The sequence below is a fragment of the Diadema setosum genome, chromosome 2 (genome assembly GCF_964275005.1).
Source record: "Diadema setosum chromosome 2, eeDiaSeto1, whole genome shotgun sequence".
NCBI lineage: Eukaryota > Metazoa > Echinodermata > Echinoidea > Diadematoida > Diadematidae > Diadema > Diadema setosum.
The window spans coordinates 43,006,048-43,028,814 of record NC_092686.1 but is presented as its reverse complement, the minus strand read 5'-3'; the positions used below and the strand labels follow the sequence as shown (position 1 = coordinate 43,028,814).

Sequence of the window (22,767 nt, the reverse complement as noted above, 5' to 3'; positions counted from 1 at the left end):
ACAGCAAATTTTCTAGTCATGCATGTAGGTTCTACTCACTACATGTGACTCAAATTCAGAATTTATGATTTTATGCCATATGCATTATAAAAGAAATGTTGAGTGTCTCTTATGGAGTTGTTTTTTTTTTTTGGAAAATTGCCAAGCAATGGGTGTTTGACACATTGCAAAAGCAGTTTAAGAAACTTTCGCAAATGTCAATAGAAAGCACATGTTCCCTCTACACTTTTGTTGGGTGATATACGTGTATAAGCATGTGATCAATAGCATAATTATTATGCTTTTTCCTCTTTAAATTCTCTGATAGTTCTACCCTGTAATTGGACCAGTAGCAGGAGGAACAAGAGTAGAAGTTAATGGAACTGACCTTGGAGTGAACTTTGAGGATATCTCCAGTATTACAGTAGCAGGGACTGAATGCGATGTAAATGGCATGGAAGAGTTCTATGACCCTGGGCAAAGGTTTGTATTAAACCATACAAATGTATGCCAGGCAAAGCTGATGGGGTAGTGATTGTATAAAAAAAAAAAAGAAAAATGCAGAGCCATCATTTCACCAATTTCTCTAATACCGGTATGTCATGTCGGGTCAGATATCATGAACTTTTGATAATAAGTTGTAACCTTGTTATACCTCCTCTTGACAAAGTTGGAAGAGGGTATAGTTATTGGAATCAGTGTGTGGTCGGTAGGTTGGGCAGTTGATCTGTTGCAAATGTGTTAGATCAATATACTACTCCAGTTTTCAAGCTATTCAAAAGAAACATGGTTCCAGATTCGCTCTATGTAGAGTTCTGTAAGGATATTTTTCCCCCAACTGCTGCAGACATTATGGCCATTTTAACAGCACATCATACTATTCATCGCCCCCAAATCAAGTAAAGAGCTTTGTAGGTCATACTACTATGTACTTCTTCAGTTTTAGAGAAAGTCACAAGAAGATTGGCTCAAACAGAAAACTGGATGTGGAATTGTGCAAGATACAGTTTGAAGAGAACTGGAAAGTTCCTAAGTTGGAACGATTTGTCACTGCACACAATGTCCCTCAAAATAGGAAAAAGCTTTACAGTACAGTACACTAGTACAATATATTATGAAATGTTAGTATCCATCGTTCTTGGCAGTGTACAAACACAGAATTGTTAGGTGGGGTATTGATCACCTTCAGTGATATTTCTCATTAATTCTTTTGACTTTAGCCAACTCACGTGCAAGCTGTCTGGGAATTTATATGATCTGTATTAATGGTGATAAAATTTGATTCATTACATTTCAATTCACATTCTTTTCAAGTTCAACTCCAAAAGGCTGACATGGAATTATGCAAATAAGAATGAGAGAGTGTGAAAGAAACAAACAATTTTTGTAAAAGTTTTTAGAATCAAAGCATTTGCAGTTTTCCTGAGGAGTTCTTTGATAATGTCAAATAATGAAAGAAAAATGTAATTGTTCAAAAGTGTAAAAGTAGACATTAATAGAAGTTGGCTTATTGCACAAAACAGATTCATTGCATATTTGGTGTACAAGACAACAGCAGTGACATGTCCTGTTCTGAAATTACACCAAAACATTCGCTATTACATTCCAAAGAATAGTTTATTAAAGACACCGTTCTTTACCTGCCATAGCTCTCTCTGTCTGCATAACTTTCTATGCAGTAAAAGAGAAAAGCAGTATGAAGTGCTTGTCAAGGATTGTTTACATTACATATTTGTGTAAAATTGGAGTCCTCCAAGTTAAAAACGCCTATCTTACACCATACTGTTTTGTCATTTTGAGTCTTTTTGCAAGCATTTTGCATACCCCCATTCAAGTAGTCTTACCTGGGCACCTTGTTATGGATTAAAACAAAAAAGAGAGAGTGAAAAAAAAAGAAAAAAATGATTTGCTATTTATAGCCAGTACGTCCTTTTCATGAAGAAAAGTGAGATAGCAAGGTGACCTTACACTTATTTGATATATGAATTGTTCAAACATACCATCTATATTGTGCACCTTGATTAGGACCAAAAAGGCATTAAAATGACTGCATACTTTCCTCAACCAGGCACCTACACTGTATAACTGGAGAGTTTTAGCAAGGCATTTTTTTTTTTTTTTAATGTTTAGGCTACCTAAGCTTCATTCCATGCAGTGCATTCCGTATATTGATTGTTTTGATTTGTTTTGTTTCTTGTTTCTTGTTAGTGTCAGCTGTTTGACGGGAAGAGCAGGTCCAATACTTGAGGGACTAATTGACCTCACAATTTCTCTGGATAGTGAGGAGAGAGAGGCAAGCAGTGAAGAGGAGTTTCTGTACAGAGTAAGTGTATTCTATGAGACAGATATTTACCCCATTTACTCCTTCGAGGACCTATAAGTGCACTTGAAAATACAGCTGCGTATTCTTAGCTCTGATTCCCTAAACTCATCTAGAGGAGTATGATGTAGCTCGCACACCTCAATTTATTAAAAGTGATGAAAAGAGCCAAAGTGTAGAAGCCATTTTTGCTGATTGGGGATGAAACTGGATTCCTGCTTGTTCGTATTGCTACGAAAAGAATATTTTTAGGTTGATTTCATGATAACAACTTACACTTCGTAGCTGGCATTATTTCCTTTCCTTTAATTCATTTCCTTAACTAATAATATTAGAAATGCTTCAAGGATGTTCACACAATGATAGGTGCCATCAAATGGTAAAGTATCGGATAGATGTCCATGCAGTGCTGAAATGAACACTTCGAGACTGATCAGACACATACATGTGTACATTGATACCCATTGTTCATGTGTGTTCTACCAAGAATCCTACAATCAGTGGATTCACTCCTGCAGAGGGACCAGCGGCAGGTGGAACCAGAGTCACGATTTTTGGAGATTTCCTCACTTCTGGAAGGAATGTCATAGCCCGATTCGGAGATGCTGAATGTATTGATATGTAAGTTAACATTAGAAAGCTGCATGTGGGTAGGCTTACATTTAGCTGGTAGACAAGCCATTTGACAGGTATGCAGGGAATGTGACCCTTTGCTGATTATGACTTGACTGGTTACCCCTGCAATTCTATGAGAGCCTTTAATGCCCCTAATCGAGATTCTCTTTGCTGGTCAACAAAAAACAGACAGGTTGGTAATCTGCTTGTTTGAAAGCAGTCAAGCAGCACATGTATCAACTCTCCATACTCAACTACATGTATGTTGCAAAATATTGATCGCACTTGAGATTTGAGTAGAGCGTGCATGGGGCTCATTTGTCATACACTATGGCACTTGCATGGTCAGCGAAAGTCAAAATCTGAGCTCACTATTGATTGCTACGCAGGTCTTCATGAGTTTTATAGCAAAACAAAGACACTGCTACGTCAGAAAAGGTAAATTAGACCAAAATACACAGTTTTGATAGAAAAGAACAGATATTGATAGAAGAAACTCTAATTTTTCAATTAAACATTACAAGTGATTCTTCTGGCCAGCATGACACAGATAAGACATGACTTTAAGCCTCAAATGCAGGGACTCTTGTCAACATTTTTGGAACCTACCAGAATGATATATAAGGAATGGGGTCATAAGATAATATTGTTATTCAAACTGACCTACTGTATGTTTATTCACGCTCTTATACAGGGCCCTGTATTTTAAAATATTGTGGAATACTACACTTTCCAAATGCAGCGTTTGGGTGACCTTAGAAGAATAAGAGGCTTTAAAGTACATGTAGCTGAATTTTTTTTTTCTCTTGATTAATTAGGAAAAATTATTTTAACCAGTCTTTTATATGTTCATGCACATTCATAGCCAAAGCTTCTTTTATTCTGTCTGTTTACAATGAGAAGTATTGCAAAGAAGCTTGAGTGAATGTATGGTACTACAGTGCTCTCGGTAATGTTTTGTAGGATTACATACGTATCTGTACACCATACAAGAAAATATAACATTTTGAATGAGCTTAGAGACTGACTCATATGTGATTGTGAAACCATTATAAATGTTTTTCTGCAGTTACACTCCTGGTTAATAATCATCTAATTTCAATTACAGGAGAGGACTTTTTTTTTTGTCTCCCCCCCCCCCCACACACACACACATATTAAGCAATTATAGATGTGTGGCAATGAGCAACTTACATTGTATTCAGACTTCATTATGACACTGTCATGAGCAAAAGCAAAACAAACAGAACAAGGATCTGTCTTTTGCACTCTTTGAAAAAACAAAACAAAAACTTAATTCATAAAACAGCATATCATCCTAGAGACTGAAGTCTTATCAAAGATGTGGACTGAAGAGAATGAAGGAAAAAAATGAGGTGAGGCATTGGGTGTTTATTCCAAATTCATTGCATTGCTGTTATGAACTGGCTTCAACTTTAATAATCGGCACAGTCTTATCCCAGTAAGCAGAAAGTTATGGGTTCAAATCCCAGGCCAATGCTTCCTTTTTTGTTTGGCCTATTATGAATCATATATTGTGATACAATCTCATGGAGAGTTACAGCAAGAAAAAAATGAAAGAAATACATGTTTCTGATTTTTTTCCACAGTGTTCGTAGTCCAAATGAAACATCTTGTACAACCACAGAATCTCCAGTGGGCAGGCAAGTACTGACCATGACCTTTGATGGAACACAGCTGACAACAACCGATGTCTTTGAATTCATGCCCAACCCAGTTATCACTGACGTGGACAGGACAGAGTCAATTATGTCGTAAGTCAGACTCAAGTGGACATTTTGGATCAGCGTGGTGGAATTGTCAGTTTCAACAGTAGACTGTCGGATGCGATTCCTTGAGTTTTAACAAACCCATGATCTTCAGTCTCACTTTTTTTCATTCCTAATGCTACTAAATTGCGCAAATAGTATATATTTCAGTGGTAATGCCATGCCACTTTACCATCTGTAAGCGTGGTACAAAATGAGTCAATGCCTTTGCAAGTATAGTCCACTATACTTAAATTGCAAATCACTGCAAATACAATCTTAATATTACAGTGTATATATGTCAATTGCAGCTGATTAACTGTTAAAGTAGCTATGGTAGCTACAGGTATAGTTATTCTGATGTTTCATTTAGGAATGCTCTTTGTGTAATAGGACCAAGATTGGTTTTAAATCAGAGTGTAAATATTAAGGTAGGATTTTTATAAATAACATCGTAACATATGTAATATACTAATACTTGATTTTACCATTTTAGGGGAGGTCTGGATATAATTGTCACTGGAGAAAGATTTGACTTGATTCAGATGCCACTCATCAAGGCAGTATCACAAACTTCTGGAGCAGAGACGTCCGAGGTCTGTACATGCTTCCAAAGAGCAAGTATTTATATGTGACCCGCTACAACAAAATGGTCCTAAAGTCGCGAGCGGTCAAAGACGTGAAAATCGAGTTTGAAGTCAGAGCATCAAAATTGGTCAAAACTTACGATTTTCTGAATTTGACATATTATTAGAGTCTGACATGTCTTCTATCATCTGTCGAAATTTTGAAGCAAAATGATGAAAGGAAAGACCAAAAAATAGCATTTTTCTGGGCCATGTTTTTTGGCGTTTCAACGAAGCAGAAACTGGTTCGAACATTTGGATTGAGCGCCACAGATAGGCTCCGCCCCTAACAACGACCAGAGTGATCTCATTGGTCAGTTTGCTGCTTGCCGCTAACCGAAGCGTGAAGCTCGCACACTCCCCAGTCGACTGGTGTGTGGTGGCGGGGTGCGCTATGCCCAGCCGCTTCTCCTGGAATCCTGGTCACTGATTGGTCGGTGAGGAGACCGCCGACGCTGTGTTTGAATGAACATTGCGGGGGTTGCTAGGGCTTACCTTCTATTGTCCGGAAGTGAATACTGACTTGCGTGTCCCTTGATCGTGATTGCATCGCAAGGAGAACTTTTAGGGCGCTTTTCTCAAAACAGTGATTTCCCAGACGCGTCGACATGCTCTCTTTTAAACATCGATATCTCCGCAGCCGATTATTTTTATAAGATGTGTTATATATCAATTTAAAGCAGAAAGATTAGGGAATTGTGTTTATGCAATTTTCAAATAATCGACCTTGCCCGACTTTAGGATCATTTTGTTGTAGCGGGTCACATATTGTATAAGAGGAATTCTTACAAATTATGATTACCGGTAAATGTACTGTGAAAGGTCTCCCAATAGGCCGGTTTACCAATGTATGGACAGATCTTTAATTTTGCACACGGCCGCAACCTCGGGCAAACAAAGGATGCGAGCCTGCAACGTCGGCTGCTGCAGCCATCCCCGACACGTCCCCACATGTAGACTTACATGTATGTTGTTTACATGTGTGCGATGCATCAACTTTGACTTTACCTCCTGGCATTTTGTGTGGCTCTAAATCAATTCCCAACCTTAGATGAGGGAAAATTCTGCTGTGATCAAATGCAATTTGGACTATAGTTTCGATTTTATTGAATTTTGGCTTCGATTTTGTCTTCAGTAGTTCTGAAAATGGGTGGAAAACACTGCTGCTACGGAACATACAACAGTATGACAGCATCACTTCAAACTTCAATGAATTTAAGCATTATGATTGATTGTGAAATCTAAACTAGACATCGAATCTCTCATAATCGATATGTTTCCAAGGATTTTTTTCAAAGTTAGACTCAGACTGATTAGACTTCATGAAATAGAATGACGATTTTGACGTATTTTTCTATTAACAATAACAGTTAGGGGGCCTAGCCCTATATAGACTAGAATAGACCTAGATCTAGAGTAGATCTAGACGTAGACCTAAAATTAAAAACAAAAACAATGATAGACCTAACCTCCCTGACATTCGCAGTAGGCAACATTTATTTCCCCCGTTGACTTATTCATCACGACCCAGGTCTGTTACGTTGGTTTGTTGAGGTATGTCCGGTCGGCCTAACCTCACTAAGGAAAACACAAAACTCGTGTCCGAAACCTCGTGAACTTCAGGCTTGAAACACTCCCATCCGCGAAAAGACGGTAGTCCTCAAATGACTTGTATCCCTTTAGCTTTTCCAGTCATAGTCAGTCCGATTGATGATCAGGTAGTTGAACACGTCAAAGAGTCCAAAATCTGGAATACTCTCTAAGTTGGATGTAAACCCAGCGAGCTTGTTAGGATCGGAGAACGAGTAGCCTACCAGAGCGAGCTTCTCCTGCAGTGACCGGCCGGTGTCCGCCCAGGAGAGGTCGGGATCGATGGGCAAATCCAAATTGGCTATGGCAGTTGCACTAGTTTGATGAGTTTCTCCTTGTTGTATAGCCACTTGTGCTCACACCTGTATCCGTAAAATACTCAGTTAATTCCTTAACTGTCCAATTCTTCCATGGCTTGCTCGAACTTTGGTTAGAACTTGAAGCTGACGCCATCTCAAAGCAAGATTATAGCAAACAAAAGTTGTCGATTGTCCGCAGCGAGTAATGATCGTAGACAATACACGCGTGAAAGCAAAAACAGTGTGGCACGCGCGTCCGCGCTTATTTCGCTTGGCCAACTTAGTTACAATCACTAGGGTCGCGTGGGGTTGACGTCATTATGCATATCATTAGTAAACCGGTCTATTATCCTGAAATTTTGTGTTGTTTGAAGTTTTCCTGAAATTTATAAGTGCTGGTATTCATAAACGTGACATGCTATCTCACATTAGTACCAACATTATTAATAGCTCATATTATTCAGGACATCAAATGAGACTTCATTGAAATTAAGAACTTGATGAGGCCAACCAGTTTGGAGTGATTGACAGAAATATGAGGAGTCTGTGCGTTTTCCTGTTGTTAGCATGTCACACATGCAATAATTCAGAATTCTGACCAACAAAGCTTGTGATATATTCTGAAAGAATATTTAGGTGACAGAATGTATGTCATAATCTTTATCTGTCTCTCTCTCACTTTTTTTTTTTTTTTTCATTACCTGTACCAAGGAAGGAGGTTAAGTGATCATCAGTGTTGGTTTCTCTTTTAACAAAATAAGTAATAAAAGTTGTGAATGGATTTGAATGATACTTGCAGGAAAAGTTGATGGAGACACAAGGAACAGATGATTAAGTTTTGGTAGTGATCCAAGAATTTTTATAGATTTTTGAAGGTTTTTTGTTCTTTTGGCATATGAACTTGGGAGTTCAAGCTGCACATACTGGAGGTTTGCATGCACCCACACACTAAAAGCGTGTGCTGTGCTTGGGCAAGCCACTGCACAGCTAGAAACTGATGACGTACACAAAAGGATTTTCTAATTGGGAAAGAGTATGTGTATGGTAAGAAATGATTTGCTGTCTTGGCGGAGGTCTGCGCTCTCCGAGTGTTTTTCTAGTTTCATTTTCTAATTAATGATGTAATTTCTGATTCATGTAAAAGTAACAACCATCAGAAAAGAACTTCTCTCATGCTCATTTCATGCATAGTGACAGGAATGTAAAGTGACAAACTTTTGTAGTACTGATCCTTTTTGTATTGAAATTGTTGTCTTGTAGACTAATGTTGAAATATAAATTCTTTACATTGAATACTTTACTTCTATCTGTCTTTATTTTCAGATTTGTAATAGAAATGGAAGTGCCACCATCCTTACTTGTCCCTCGCCACCGTATCCTGAGGACACGGCATCACGGAGGAGAAGACAGTCTGAGGAAGGTCTTAAAGCTTCCTTACAATTTGATTTTGATGGTTTTGTCATCGACTGGAATGAAATCATCACATACTTCCCAGATCCAGTCTACTACAATTTTGATGGACCAGATTCAATTTTCTATCTGCCTGACAACAACTTTCTAGAACTTAAGGTAAGACTTGCTAATGAACGTGAAATCACTGAAAATGTCGTTCATATTGGCCAATCATATGTGTCTAATCTATGTAATGCTTGAGAAGAAAATCATATTTTATCCTTCCATATTCAAGATTCATCTCTGAAATTCCTTCCATTAGGAACAAACTCAGTAAGGTTCAAAGTTAGGGGAAATGTGGTTCTAGTATACCAAGACACTGTTAAAAAAATTAAGTGGATGATCCACTGTAATCTAGCCAAATAATCAACTTGTCTATTTTCTTCAAATTCATGAAATTCTTCCGTCGAGGTGTTTTCATTGCAACTGATTGACAAATTGCCCCACATTGACGTAAATATAAGCACTGAATTGATCAGTGTTTTAGTAGTAGCCATGATAAAAAATCATGGGCGTACATACCTGAGCAGGATTCGAACCTACCACCTCCTTATCACCGGACAGGGGTCATCTCCACCAATTCACTGAGCTTTCGCACGACAGCAAGTGTTGGTTTTTATCCTTATAGCATGTAGCGGGTACTGCGTAATTATTCAAATTCATGAAATTCTTCCGTTGAGGTGTTTTCATTGCAACTGATTGACAAATTGCCCCACATCGACGTAAATATAAGCATTGATGTAAATAATTTGAATAATTACGCAGTACCCACTGCACGCTATAAGGATTTGAACCAACACTTGCTGTCGGGCGAAAGCTCGGTGGTCTAGTGGAGATGACGCCTGTCCGGTGATCAGAAGGTCGTAGGTTCGAATCCTGCTCGAGTATGTATGCCCATGATTTTTGTATCATGGCTACTACTAAAACACTGATCAATTCAGTGCTTATATTTACATCAATGTGGGGCAATTTGTCAATCAGTTGCAATGAAAACACCTCGACGGAAGAATTTCATAAATTTGAATAATTACGCATCACCCGCTGCATGCTATAAGGATTAGAACCAACACTTGCTGTCGGGCGAAAGCTCGGTAGTCTAGTGGAGATGACGCCTGTCCAGTGATCAGGAGGTCGTAGGTTCGAATCCTGCTCGAGTGTGTACGCCTGTGATTTTTTATCATGGCTACTACTAAATTACTGATCAATTCAGTGCTTATATTTACGTCGATGTGGGGCAATTTGTCAATCAGTTGCAATGAAAACACCTCGACGGAAGAATTTCTTGAATTTGAATAATAACGCAGTACCCGCTGCATGCTATAAGGATTAGAACCAACACTTGCTGTCGGGCAAAAGCTTAGTCTATTTTCTTCAACATATTCAAAAAAATCTTCAGAAGAACACAAATTCAAGAGTAACAACAAAAGTATACAGAGAAAATGCATGGTCATCAACTCAGCAGGGAAAACAATACAGATCAACCCTTTTGACATGCATGTAAAGAAATTCATCTTTTAATGAATCAGACCTAAATTTTAATTTGGGAGAATATGAGTGTATCACAGAACTTTGCACCTTTATTGTATAACAGTCAGAATGACATTGTTCAGTAATCACAATCACATTTACTGGCTTATCAAAGTCAAACCTATGTCATCTCAATATACCAGAGTCACCCTTTGATATCATTTACATTACCTTTGCCGAGAAGTTTATTTTTTTGTTTACATTGGTATGTTTGTTTATTTGTCTTTCTGTCTGTCTGTCTTTGCAAAATATCTCAAGAAGTTGTGACAGGAAATGAATGAACTGACTGAAAAAAAAATAATAACACAAGGAACAGATTATTAAATTTTGATAGTGATGCAGATAGCCGTCTGAATCCAAATAGCTCTTTTAATTTTTTTTTGAAGGACTATCACGGGCAAACATTGCGGAAAAAAAGAGGAGTTCAAGCTGCACATAGTAGTGTATGCTTACATGCACTGAGTGCGCACTCGAAGCGCAGTGTGCAGTAACCTGACTGATGAGGTACACAGTCGTAGACACAACAGAAAGGCTTCTTTATCATTGGGAAATAATTTGATTTCCAACATGCATGTACAGGTGGAAATGGGCTGCTTGGTGGAGGTCTGCACTCTGAGTGCTGAGTGTTTTCTGTCTGTTTTTTGAGCTGCATTTGTTGTCCTATGCATGAATAAGCAGGGGCAGGAATGTCAGAGAAGTGAAGTAAAAGGGATTAGAGCGTGTGGAGGTGAAGAAGACAACTATTGGTGTGGAGGGCAAGAAAAAGAAATTAAATGGGGATAAAAACCATGAGATGTTTGATGAAGAACAATCCTGAAGTGTATATTTACATGAAGACAGAGAGATATGTATGATTACAAATATATATACATATATATGGAGTAAAGAGGCGGTAGACGTTGCTTAATCCTCACAAGTGATTTTACTCAAGCTTTCGGGCTTCCTGCCCTTTGTCAAGACTGGGGACAAGATACAAAACATGGATATCATATACAAATAGAAAATAATAATGATGATGAAAACAATAGCGGAACTGATAACTACAGTGAAAGAGGCAGAGACGGCAGGGAATAATTGCATAGGTGGGAGTGCATATATGCCTCAGTCTTGCATAATACAACTTGCAGATACAAAAGCATTTACAAGTACAATGTACGTATGACTAAAATTCTGCATACACACAATGGATGGTCAAGATGTGTGCGCACAAACACAAATGTGAAACTCCTCGCGTATGTCACAGCAGGCAACCATGTAAACAATAATGGCAATAAATGAAATCATAATAACAATTAAATTAAGGATTGTATGTATGAATAAGCGGAACATACACTTGTAGGTACACACAAAAAGAGCACATAAGTAGTGTTCTTAACCGGGAATGAGTGTATAATAATGTGTTTAACAGCATTCAGGGTTACAAGATCTATAAATGCGTACGGTGTGAGTTGCACACTTAGCCCGGTTACATGCCAGCAGTCAATTTGCAGCCGGTTGTGGGGAACCGGAACAGTCTGGTGGTATTGGAGAAAAACATAAAAGAAGGGGGTGGGCTAGTGGGCAACTAGACATAGTGACAATACTGAATATTCGGAACATTATGGGTTGTTCTAAACACTTCGTGAATTGAAAAAAAGTGCTGATTGTTACTTACTGTGGTGGTGGTTGGAGTTAGGCCTGCTAGCTAGGGTGAGGTGTTGTGTGTGGGCTAGAAGGGCAGCTCAGCGAGGTTGTGCCTAACTCCAACCACCACCACAGTAAGTAACAATCAGCACTTTTTTTCAATTCACGAAGTGTTTAGAACAACCCATAATGTTCCGAATATTCAGTATTGTCACTATGTCTATAGTTGCCCACTAGCCCACCCCCCTCTTTTATGTTTTTCTCCAATACCACCAGACTGTTCCGGTTCCCCACAACAGGCTGCAAATTGACTGCTGGCATAATGTAACCGGGCTAAGTGTGCAACTCACACCGTACGTATTTATAGATCTTGTAACCCTGAATGAAGACATTATTATACACTCATTCCCGGTTAAGAACGCTACTTACAATGTATGTGCTCTTTTTGTGTGTACCTATGTTCCGCTTATTCATACATACAATCCTTAATTTAATTGTTATTATGATTTCATTTATTGCCATTATTGTTTACATGGTTGCCTGCTGTGACATACGCGAGGAGTTTCACATTTGTGTTTGTTTTGCGCACACATCTTGACCATCCATTGTGTGTATGCAGAATTTTAGTCATACGTACATTGTACTTGTAAATGCTTTTGTATGATTGTATATCTGCAAGTTGTATTATGCAAGATTGAGGCATATATACACTCCCACCTATGTAATTATTCCCTGCCGTCTCTGCCTCTTTCACTGTAGTTATCAGTTCCGCTATTGTTTTGATCATCATTATTATTTTCTATTTGTATATGATATCCATGTTTTGTATCTTGTCCCCAGTCTTGACAAAAGGCAGGAAGCCCGAAAGCTTGAGTAAAATCACTTGTGAGGATTATTAAAGCAACGTCTACCGCCTCTTTACTCTCGTTTACATACACACTCCAAAAAGATGCGACGACCCAGGGGTTCATCATTAGCTGAAGACACACGACTCACACTTATATATATATATATATTCTGAACTACTTCTGAGTTTGAATTCAGAAAGTATAATGGGTGTAAAAATGAAATGTCCGACACGTAATATGAATAGATGGCAGTTCCCTGCCGGCTTCTTGCTGGTGTTAATGCAACTAATGATGAGCCATCTTCTCAAGCAGAGATCTAACATAACCTGCTTAAAGATTTTCTCAATACAAATTTCTTGTCAAATGTGCTGTATGAAATTAAGTCTATGGCAATTGACATACATGGAAATATGATTAAATGTACATTACAGTGTAAGTAATGTTTGAGGCATGAAATTATAAAAAAGTAGAATCCTGAAAAGTTAAGCACCCATTCAAAAGTTTTCCATTCAAATTCTAATTAGTTTTCTCCTCTGTGTCTACACAAATGAAGCTTGTTTCAACTTTATACAATTGCCATGCTTTCTCATATCTCTTTCTGGTCCATCCACATTTCATATTTTTTAGGGAAGTAATCTTGACCTGGCCAGCAATGAAGATGATGTGCAGGTCTTTGTCGGCGGAGACGGTAAATGTGTAGTCCAAATTTTGGAAAGCGAAAAGGTGATCTGCAAGATGCCAGAAAAGGCACCAACAACAGGATTTAGAAATGGTTCTCTAGGGGAAGGTCCGACAAGAAATCTTCCAGCAGTCCATGTGAGCGCAGTCATCTTTTGTAGATATTAAAGTAGTGAATTATGCCATTGATCATTAATTTTGTTCTTTCTCCATGAAATTGTTAAAGTTCTTCAGGCATCTTATTTGGCTGTTCTATTTCTATTCTTGTTTTAATAACTGACAAATGTCAGTGGGATGCATCCTTATATTCAAATGTGTCCATGTAGGAGAAATAATTTAGCATTCTAGGTTTAGATTTCAACGTAAAAATATATCTAAGCAGTTTGTAACATTTCTCTGTGAAATGGAGAAAGCAACAAGAAGATAACAATTTTTTTAAAGGACAGAAAACCTCTGTAGCTGTGTAGAGTCCACTATTTTTCTTGACACAATAGTGCTGATATTTTACACATATGATCAGTAGGTAGGCCTATTGTGTGCATAATGCAGTTATGATATTGTTTTTTATAACCATGTGGTACAATCAATTGAGTTTAGACTGGATTCCATAGTTTACCACATTCACACCATTCCTTTTGATGCCCAAGAAGAAATGTGCATCATCTGTTCCTCAAGTCGGTAGATTTATTATTTTTTTTTTTGTGCCAGAAATCTGTTGTACAATTAACAATGCTTGCAGAATTTATTTGATGCATTTTCTTTTTATATTTTTGAATTAACAAAATTGTGAGCGCGAAAACTATTGAATTAACACAAAAACAAAGAATTTGCTAACTCTTGCTGCTCGTTATTACTTAATCGTCATGTATATCATGCACATTCATACAGACACAGAATTGTTTGGTGGTATAAAAAGTGGGTATATGCTGTTAAAATTAGTACCGGTATATTGATAGCAGGTGAAAATGTGCTTTCATTGCTCTATTGATTGAAGGCATTAGAGACATTGAAGATCTGACCTCAAATGTGGTTAGGTAAAATGAATTGCCATCACAGGACATAGATGAACATTTGATTGACACTGGTTACATGTAAGTACTGTAAGTTAGCATGTTGTGGTTATGTACCAAGACCTTGGTCTATTGTGTTACTGTAACACAATAGACCAAGACCATTGTGAGCTACAGCAAATAAACATCCATATCTGCACTCATTTCACAAATACAAATAATTTCCCTATTCATGTAACACGCTTGACACATCTTACTGTTGTCACTTTGTAGGTGAGTCAAGGCAACCTTGGCTTTTCTGTTGGCTATGTGCAGTACCCAACAGGTTTACCTTTGGGCGCCATCATCGGTGGTGCTTGTGGCGGTGCTGTGCTGATCATCATCGTGATGGTGCTGGTTGGCTTCGGACTGTACCGTAGGAGTTACGAGAACTTGGATAGGCAGGCACAGGAACTTGAGTTGGTTGAAAAGAAAATCCAACAGAAAGTTGAAGCTGGTATGGAAAAATTTCAGTCATTGGTAGATCTTTGTCACTTGTTTCTTCAATATAACATAAGATCCAATAGGTCCCCTTCATATACTACACGTACCTTGACAAAGGTGCACTTGTACAGGTAAGATAATGTTTAAATTAGGTGATATGGGATTTTTTTTTGGCAAATATACTGCAAGGAAAATTAATATGTTGATTATGATTTTGTAATATTTCAATTTCTTTTTCTGGATGTGATGTCATAGGGTCATGTCTGAGGGTCATTAGTTAGACTGAACATGACAGAACAAGAGTGCTGTATGTTGATTATATTTCTTATTATTTCAAAATTTTACCATTGGTACAGGCCTGTATGAACTATGGTCTACAGGTTATACTCTTGGAGATGTTTCTTTTAATTTTTGATATTTTCTAGGTAAAGATGAGGGACAAAGATGAGGTAGGGTTGTGATTAGAAATCATATTTGTGCTAGTTATCACATGCAACTTACATTGTACATTATTTTGGTCTATGTATCTACTTTTGTCTTTTCAATCATTGTTTTTTTTTTTTTCTTGGTGTAAATGCGTGTTACTAGTACAACTTGTATCTTACTACACGTGTTGCAAAGAGTAGATATTTTGTGGCTTATGTAAAGATACTACTACTACTACTACTACTACTACTACTAAAGATATAGCCATATGTGCAATTCTTGTATTACATTAATCCTCTTTCAGAAAACTGTGGAGGTTCACAGTGTGCCATTTAGAAACGAAATAGCATACAACTTTATGGCATAATTTTTCATAATTCAAAAGAGGTATTCGGGAGTGAAAATGACCTAATATCTTTTACTATGCATCTTTTGAACAGCATTCCATGACCTCCAGGCTGATATGTCGGAAGTAGAGGAACAGGTCAAAGGTCTAGGCATACCCTTTGTCAACACCCAGGACTATACACGAAACATGCTCTTCTCTGGGCTCGATGTCCTCCCTGCCACATCAGATCCCGAAGTAAGTCCAATTCATAAAGTCACAAAAATGCATTTTCAAAACTCTTCAAAGATAACTTTGCCCTTGTGGTTACTGACTCTTTCATTGCTCTTCATAGAAGGCCAGGGCCCCATTTCATTTAAAAAAAAAAAAAACAAACAAACAAACAAACAAAACAAACCAAAAGAAAAAAAATATATAATAGCAACTCTTGCTGGAATGGCAATTGTCATGGTAATGACAAGAATCGGGCTTCCTGATTGGCTGTTGCTATTGGAAGTTACTCTTCTAGCAAGAGTTGCTATCTTAAATTTTTTTTTTTTAATGAAATGGGACCAAGGAGTGACAATCATTGTCACTGCTGATAATGGGCTATCCTCCTTTTGTATTTTCTCAATTTTTTCTTGAGCTTTATTTGTAAAACTTTTACTTTATTGTATGGAATACATTGATTTTTGCTATGAAAATAATACAAACAAACAAACACAGCTGAGATAGCCATCAAGTCATGAATTCTGTCAAGAATTTGTTGTAGTTTTATGTACAAAAACATAATGAGGTGAAATAGCTGCAGCGCTGGATGAAACAGTGAGTATTTTGCGAATTTTTGGTAATTCTATTACTAATGCAGTACTTGGATGCTGATCTGGAAAGGGCCATGATAATGTTCTCGAGGCAGCTCGGCAATAAAGACTTCTTGACCAACTTCATCCATGAACTAGAAGACAAAAGGAGGTCACATCGCAGAGACAGGTTAATAGCTTTTCCATATGAATATTTTTCTTCATATGTATTGTATGTATCAGTCTGTGCAATGTATAAAGTAGTTCTTACATGTCAGTGAAAAAAAGGATAGGATAAAGTCATTTGCATGATATTTCAGACAGGTCTTGTTCAATATATGAAGAGTTTGTTTGCAAAAACCGATAAGTCCATATTTCTCAAATGGAGATGTTTGCGATTAAAGGTCAAGAAAAATAAAGAGAATAATAAGAAAATTTTTGCTTCTTTTGACCATAACTTCAAAAATATACCTTTATATGTAGTGACCAATATATCTGACCCGCTACAACAAAATGATCCTAAAGTCGGGCGAGGTCGATTATTTGAAAATTGCATGACACAATTTCCTAATTTTTCTGCTTTAAATTGATATGTAACACGTCTTATAAAAATAATCGGCTGCGGAGATATCGATGTTTAAAAGAGAGCATGTCAAGACGTCTTGGAAATCACTGTTTCGAGAAAAGTGCCCTAAAAGTTCTCCTTGCGACGCAATCACAATCAAGAGACACGCAAGTCAGTATTCACCTCCGGACAATAGAAGTTAAGCCCTAGCAACCCCCGAAATGCTCATTCAAACACAGCGTCGGCGGTCTCCTCACCGACCAATCAGTGACCAGGATGTCAGGAGAAGCGGCTAGGCATAGCGCAACCCGCCCGCAGGCACCAGTCGACTGGGCAGTGTGCGAGCTTCACGCTTCGGTTAGCGGCAAGCAGCAAACTGACCAATGAGATCACTCTGGTCGTTGTTAGGGGCGGAGCCTATGTGTGGCGCTCAATCCAAATGTTCGAACCAGTTTCTGCTTCGTTGAAACGCCAAAAAACATGGCCCAGAAAAACGCTATTTTTTTTGTCTTTCCTTTCGTCATTTTGCTTCAAACTTTCGACAAATGATAGAAGACATGTCAGACTCTAATAATATGTCAAATTCAGAAAATCGTAAGTTTTGACCAATTTTGATGCTCTAACTTCAAACTCGATTTTCATGGCTTCGACCGTGCGCGACTTTGGGACCATTTTGTTGTTGTGGGTCACATATCATTTAAAAGGTATTATTTTGTACTTTATGACAGAGACCGTACTTCAAAATCTTCAAAAATGGACTTATCGGTTTTTGCAAACAAACTCTTCATATATGCTTTGTATGCTCCAATTATTTTCCACACTGGAGCTAATGTACATTGTGCATTGTATACACATGTAATGTATTTATGCTTTCTTGTATATGATGGTACTTTACAGGCCAGTTTGTAGAGAGAGAGAAAAAAAAACAAAACAAAAACAAATCAACTGGTTATTTTAGTGGTAGATGTAAGCTACCAGTATTTTTTGCCTACAGGAAATATTTGAAGGAATGGAAATATATTATCAGAATATGCATGTACATGTCCATATAACTTTTACACATGGATGTAATCTTTTCCTTACGACACTTTCATAGCACAGCATATGTTAGTGAAAAGAGAAAAGGGAACAATATTTGAAGGTCTTAACTGATCCCAGTGATTTGTTTATCTGAATAAGTTTGCTTTTGATTTCATTTGTTCAGATTGTGACATTAACGTCAGCCTCTTACTTTGTGTATCTCTGTGTTTCAGAGTCAACATTGCCTCACTGATTACAGTCATTCTTGTGTCAGAGGGAAAATTTGAGTACTTCACAAAGTAAGTTGTAATCAGTACAGAAAATTAATTCTGACTTTAAGAAGCACATTTTACATAATGGCAGTGATATAGAACATGCTAAATGTAGCAATAAGCATATGATTTGCTGAATCGGTTCGTTTGAATTCATACAACATAATAACATAAATGCTTTGTTTCCTAGTTTGCCACAAGATTGAAAAATCCTTCTAGATGTTACAGAGGACCCACCAACTCCAAAACTGTTAAGTTTTGAAAACCATAATTCATTTGGTTGTCAGCTTTCTTACCATGATGGTCAATTGAAGGCTGTGGAAATGAAGTTGGACAAAGTATAATCACATTATTTCAAAGTTTGTAGTCTGCATAATTCTTGTATGAAATATGTGCTAACAACTTTAAAAATGTATGGGTTGCCCACTACATTATAACTGTTAAGCTGGTATCCAAAAATATATACAGTGAAACCCCGTTATAACGAGTTCGGTTATAACGAGGAACCGCTTATAACGAGGTGATCGCGTCGGTCCCGTTTTCCTTTGCGTGTAAACCTATGGCAGAACGAATCGGTTATAACGAGTTCGGTTATAACGAGATTCCGGTTATAACGAGGACAATTTCGGTGCATCATGATAAAGAAAAACATAAGCAATATGATCGGATATAACGAGGTTCCATTTCTTGACTAAATTGCCGCTTTCAAACACGCGACAAACGAAACACTGAAAACCGAATTCACGCTATCCACGTCTTTTCCGTTTTGCAGAGAACCGTTCCTTCCATATTTTCTTCTAAATCACGCGATAAGACACAGGAATGCCTTCCGATGTTCCTACTAAATCATTAAACATAATCATTCGATTTTCTTTTCCGCGAGATACGCGTGCGTGATATTAGGGCAGACCACACCGCAACGAGAAAAAAAAAAAAGATAACGCATTCAAAAACTTTTCATGTAGCGACACTTGTGGCCAAAAATGGACGATTGGAATGCGTGTGCAAGTCATTATTATTTCCTTTCCAGTTTTAATTCCGACTTCCAGTTCTTTTGCTGCTTAGCAAATATGAGTGTGGATGATTAAAGCCGAAATAATTAATGAAATCATCGCGATCCCGTCGGGTGAAAGTAGCGTAAAAATAGTTGAATAACGCATGTTAACCTTCTTTATGGGTGTTCAGAAAAAGAAACAAACGCATTTATTAATTTGAATAGATCTGGATTTGTTCATTATCATATAACAAATGATAATTTAAATATGAGTGTGTATGATTAAAGCCGAAATAATTAATGAAATCATCGCGATCTCGTCGGGTGACAGTAGCGTAAAAATAGTTGAATAACGCATGTTAACCTACTTAATCAGTGTTCAGAAAAAGAAACAAGCGCATTTATTAATTTGAATAGATCTGGATTTGTTCATTATCATTTAACAAATGATAATTCAAATATGAGTGTGTATGATTCAAGCCGAAATGATTAATGAAATCATCGCGATCTCGCCGTGTGACAGTAGCGTAAAAATAGTTGAATAACGCATGTTAACCTACTTAATCGGTGTTCGGAAAAAGAAACAAACGCATTGAACAGTTCAAGGATGTACAAAACGCAAAGAGATTTTCGAAAGAAAATAAAGAACGCATTTTTAATCCCGTCGGACGCAACGATCATATATTGTATAAAATTACAGCCGAAATGATTCATGAAATTATCGAATTCCCCGCTGGGCCCAACAGCGTAAAATACCTCTCAAGTTAACGGTAAACAACGCATGTATGTTACTCTGAAATATATCGCGATCTCGCCAGGTGACAGTAGCGTAAAAAAAATAGTTGAATAACGCATGTTAACCTAAATTAGAAAAAGAAACAAACATATTTATTAGTTTGAATAGATCTGTTTTTGTTCATTATCACAATTTTAACACTGCATTTCACAATGAAGATTTTTCTTTCTTTCAGAATGGTCTATGAGGTACAGATTTGCGTAAAAAGGATCACAACGTAACCTTCCACATTCAATCCTGTCGCATATTTTTCAAGAACGGATGTACAAAACGCGAAGAGATTTTCGGAAGAAAATAAAGGACGCATTTTTAATCCCTTCGAGCGCAACAATCATATATTGTACAAGATTACAGCCGAAATGATTCATGAAATCATCGCATTCCCGCTGGGCACCAACAGTGAGCGTAAAAATACCTCGCAAGTTATGGTAAACAACGCCTGTATTTTACTTTATTTGCGCTGGTGTTAGGAAAAATTAACAAACAAGAATTACAATAAAGAATTATCTCATTTCAACCCCTACTTTTTCGTCTAATTCACAAATAATTTTCCTTTATTATCTCAATAATAATGATCCATAATTGTGTAATAACAACGCAAAGGATGTTCTTAAGTTTCTTTCATTGATGGGTATATTCCGATGTCGTGCCTATGTTTTTCTTTGTTTTTGATGCGTACGGTTATAACGAGGTACCGGTTATAACGAGGTAATATCGCCGGTCCCACGGACCTCGTTATAACGGGGTTTCACTGTAATTGAAACATTTTATAGTACATCCATATCAGAGCTCAAGTAGTCGTGTCTTGCATGCGCTGTGTTATCGTGTTGATTGCATAGTTTCACTTTGTGCTTGATGAAGTGTGACTTGAAATAGACACAAGGAAACCTAGTTTTTATAAATTTTCCATGAAGTCAGTACATTTTACTTCGATTTTTGTAAATTTACCATCTTACTTTATACCCATGATCACAAAATTACTGCAAATATCTAATTTTCTAATTAATCTCTCACCTCTAAATGCCAGGATTTTGCTGACTCTTCTTGAGGAGAAAATTGCAGACAGTGCTGATACTGGTAACATGAGGTCACTTTTCAGAAGGTATGACTTGTGCACAATTATGCTCAGGTGATGAACAAACCTGCTTCTTAGAGTAGAAGCTCATATGTTTTTGGAAATTCAACTGAAATTGGTGTTAAACCTTCTCCTTTTTTTTTTATTGGCTTGATCTGTTTGGTATTATAGAGCTAATGAATGTTTATGCTATGTTCTGTGATTATGGAAAATATGCACATGATATCATCAGGGATGCTGTATATATACATCCTTTAGTATTCATTAATAGGCTTTGTTTGTCATGGCTCTACTGGTAGCTCCCAAGTGTGGTACAAACTTCTGTAACAAATTCTAATGCTCCTCCATTCATTGAATTAGATTATGCTGATTAATTCAGTACTGTTGCACCAGTTCCATACTTTAACCTGTTGAGGACGGACTGATTTTGCTACAACATGCATTTCCCATGGACACCTGCACAAGTATGCTCAGGACTAGTCCTCAATGGGTTAAACTCTTGGTTATGTCATTTGTTCTGTTGTAAGCTCTCCAGCATCGGTACTCTATTCTCTTCCACTATACATTTCTGTGTCTCGGCTTGCAATGTTTCTTCTCCACACACAGAATTTCAATGTGATATATAATACTATGCACATGTAGTACATTTTGTTTGACGTGATGCAGCTGTCAAAGAATAATAATTATGTTAGAATGTCATGGTATCACTAGATGCTGGACAGCAGCCAGTTCATAACTTTTCTGGTACTGGTGACATTTCTCTTGTCGCATTTTCATAGTGAACAATTTTTCTTGCCTATTTTTCCTTATCATTTCTCTGCATCAAACAGGACTGAGACTATATTGGAGAAGCTCTTGTCAAATTGGCTTTCTCTCTGCATGTTTGGCTTCTTGAAGGTTTGTCATGTGTCAATCATCTCTACATTTTTAATGACTTTCAGATTTGCATGCATCTTTTCTAATCAAAGCATCAGTGGATTTGAAATGATTATTCTAAAATTGTTGTACACTTTCAGGGGTAGATCCAGGAATTCCATATAGAGGGGGTGCCCTTACAAAATTGAAGGGGGGCGCGTGCACCCCCCCCCCCCGAATTTTGTTTTTTTATTTCTTTTGTTTCAACGAAAGAAAGGGGGGTGCGCACCTGGTGCGCTCCCCCCTGGATCCGCCACTGCACTTTACATATCCATGTGACCTTATGAATGCATGCAGAGCAAGCATCAATTTAAACTCATATTTTCTCTTTGCTGAAATATTAATCATAAAGTCACTCAGGTTATGCAATACATTGGAAAAAAATCACAATTTTTCACTGCTGCATTTATTTGTATCTTTTCCTGAGCTGTGCACCCCATTAAAGTCATTCTAATCAGATAGTTCCATCATAATTTTTCATGTTTGTAGAAACACGTTGCCCAGTCTCTGTACTTGCTGTACCAGTCCATCAAGATCCAGTGTGAGAAAGGACCGGTAGACATCGTCACAGGGCAGTCCTACTTCTCCCTCAACTTTGACTGTCTCCTGGAGGAGGATGTGGAATTCCAAGAAGTGGTAGGAACGGACAATTGTCTGTCCATAATTGTTGCTGACTCTTTTGCATGAGTGAGGTGTACCAGTAATGCCAGACAAGCCAGATTGAAAGCTTTAAACCCTTGACTGCTACAGTGGTGACTGC

At 37.6% G+C, this 22,767-nt stretch overlaps 1 protein-coding gene across 1 annotated transcript in view; it reads left to right on the top strand.

Annotated features, from left to right (window-relative positions):
- The window catches only part of LOC140245303 (plexin-A4-like), a 100,422-nt gene that overhangs the window by 57,999 nt on the left and 19,656 nt on the right, over nucleotides 1–22,767 (top strand). Inside the window, exons 15-28 of the mRNA XM_072324890.1 lie at nucleotides 308–462; nucleotides 2,188–2,302; nucleotides 2,787–2,920; nucleotides 4,525–4,689; nucleotides 5,180–5,279; nucleotides 8,522–8,767; nucleotides 13,276–13,464; nucleotides 14,610–14,832; nucleotides 15,686–15,828; nucleotides 16,439–16,560; nucleotides 18,189–18,254; nucleotides 21,045–21,119; nucleotides 21,923–21,989; nucleotides 22,497–22,643. Coding sequence (XP_072180991.1) covers nucleotides 308–462; nucleotides 2,188–2,302; nucleotides 2,787–2,920; nucleotides 4,525–4,689; nucleotides 5,180–5,279; nucleotides 8,522–8,767; nucleotides 13,276–13,464; nucleotides 14,610–14,832; nucleotides 15,686–15,828; nucleotides 16,439–16,560; nucleotides 18,189–18,254; nucleotides 21,045–21,119; nucleotides 21,923–21,989; nucleotides 22,497–22,643 — 1,947 coding nt within the window. The remainder of the gene's footprint in view (nucleotides 1–307; nucleotides 463–2,187; nucleotides 2,303–2,786; nucleotides 2,921–4,524; nucleotides 4,690–5,179; nucleotides 5,280–8,521; nucleotides 8,768–13,275; nucleotides 13,465–14,609; nucleotides 14,833–15,685; nucleotides 15,829–16,438; nucleotides 16,561–18,188; nucleotides 18,255–21,044; nucleotides 21,120–21,922; nucleotides 21,990–22,496; nucleotides 22,644–22,767) is intronic.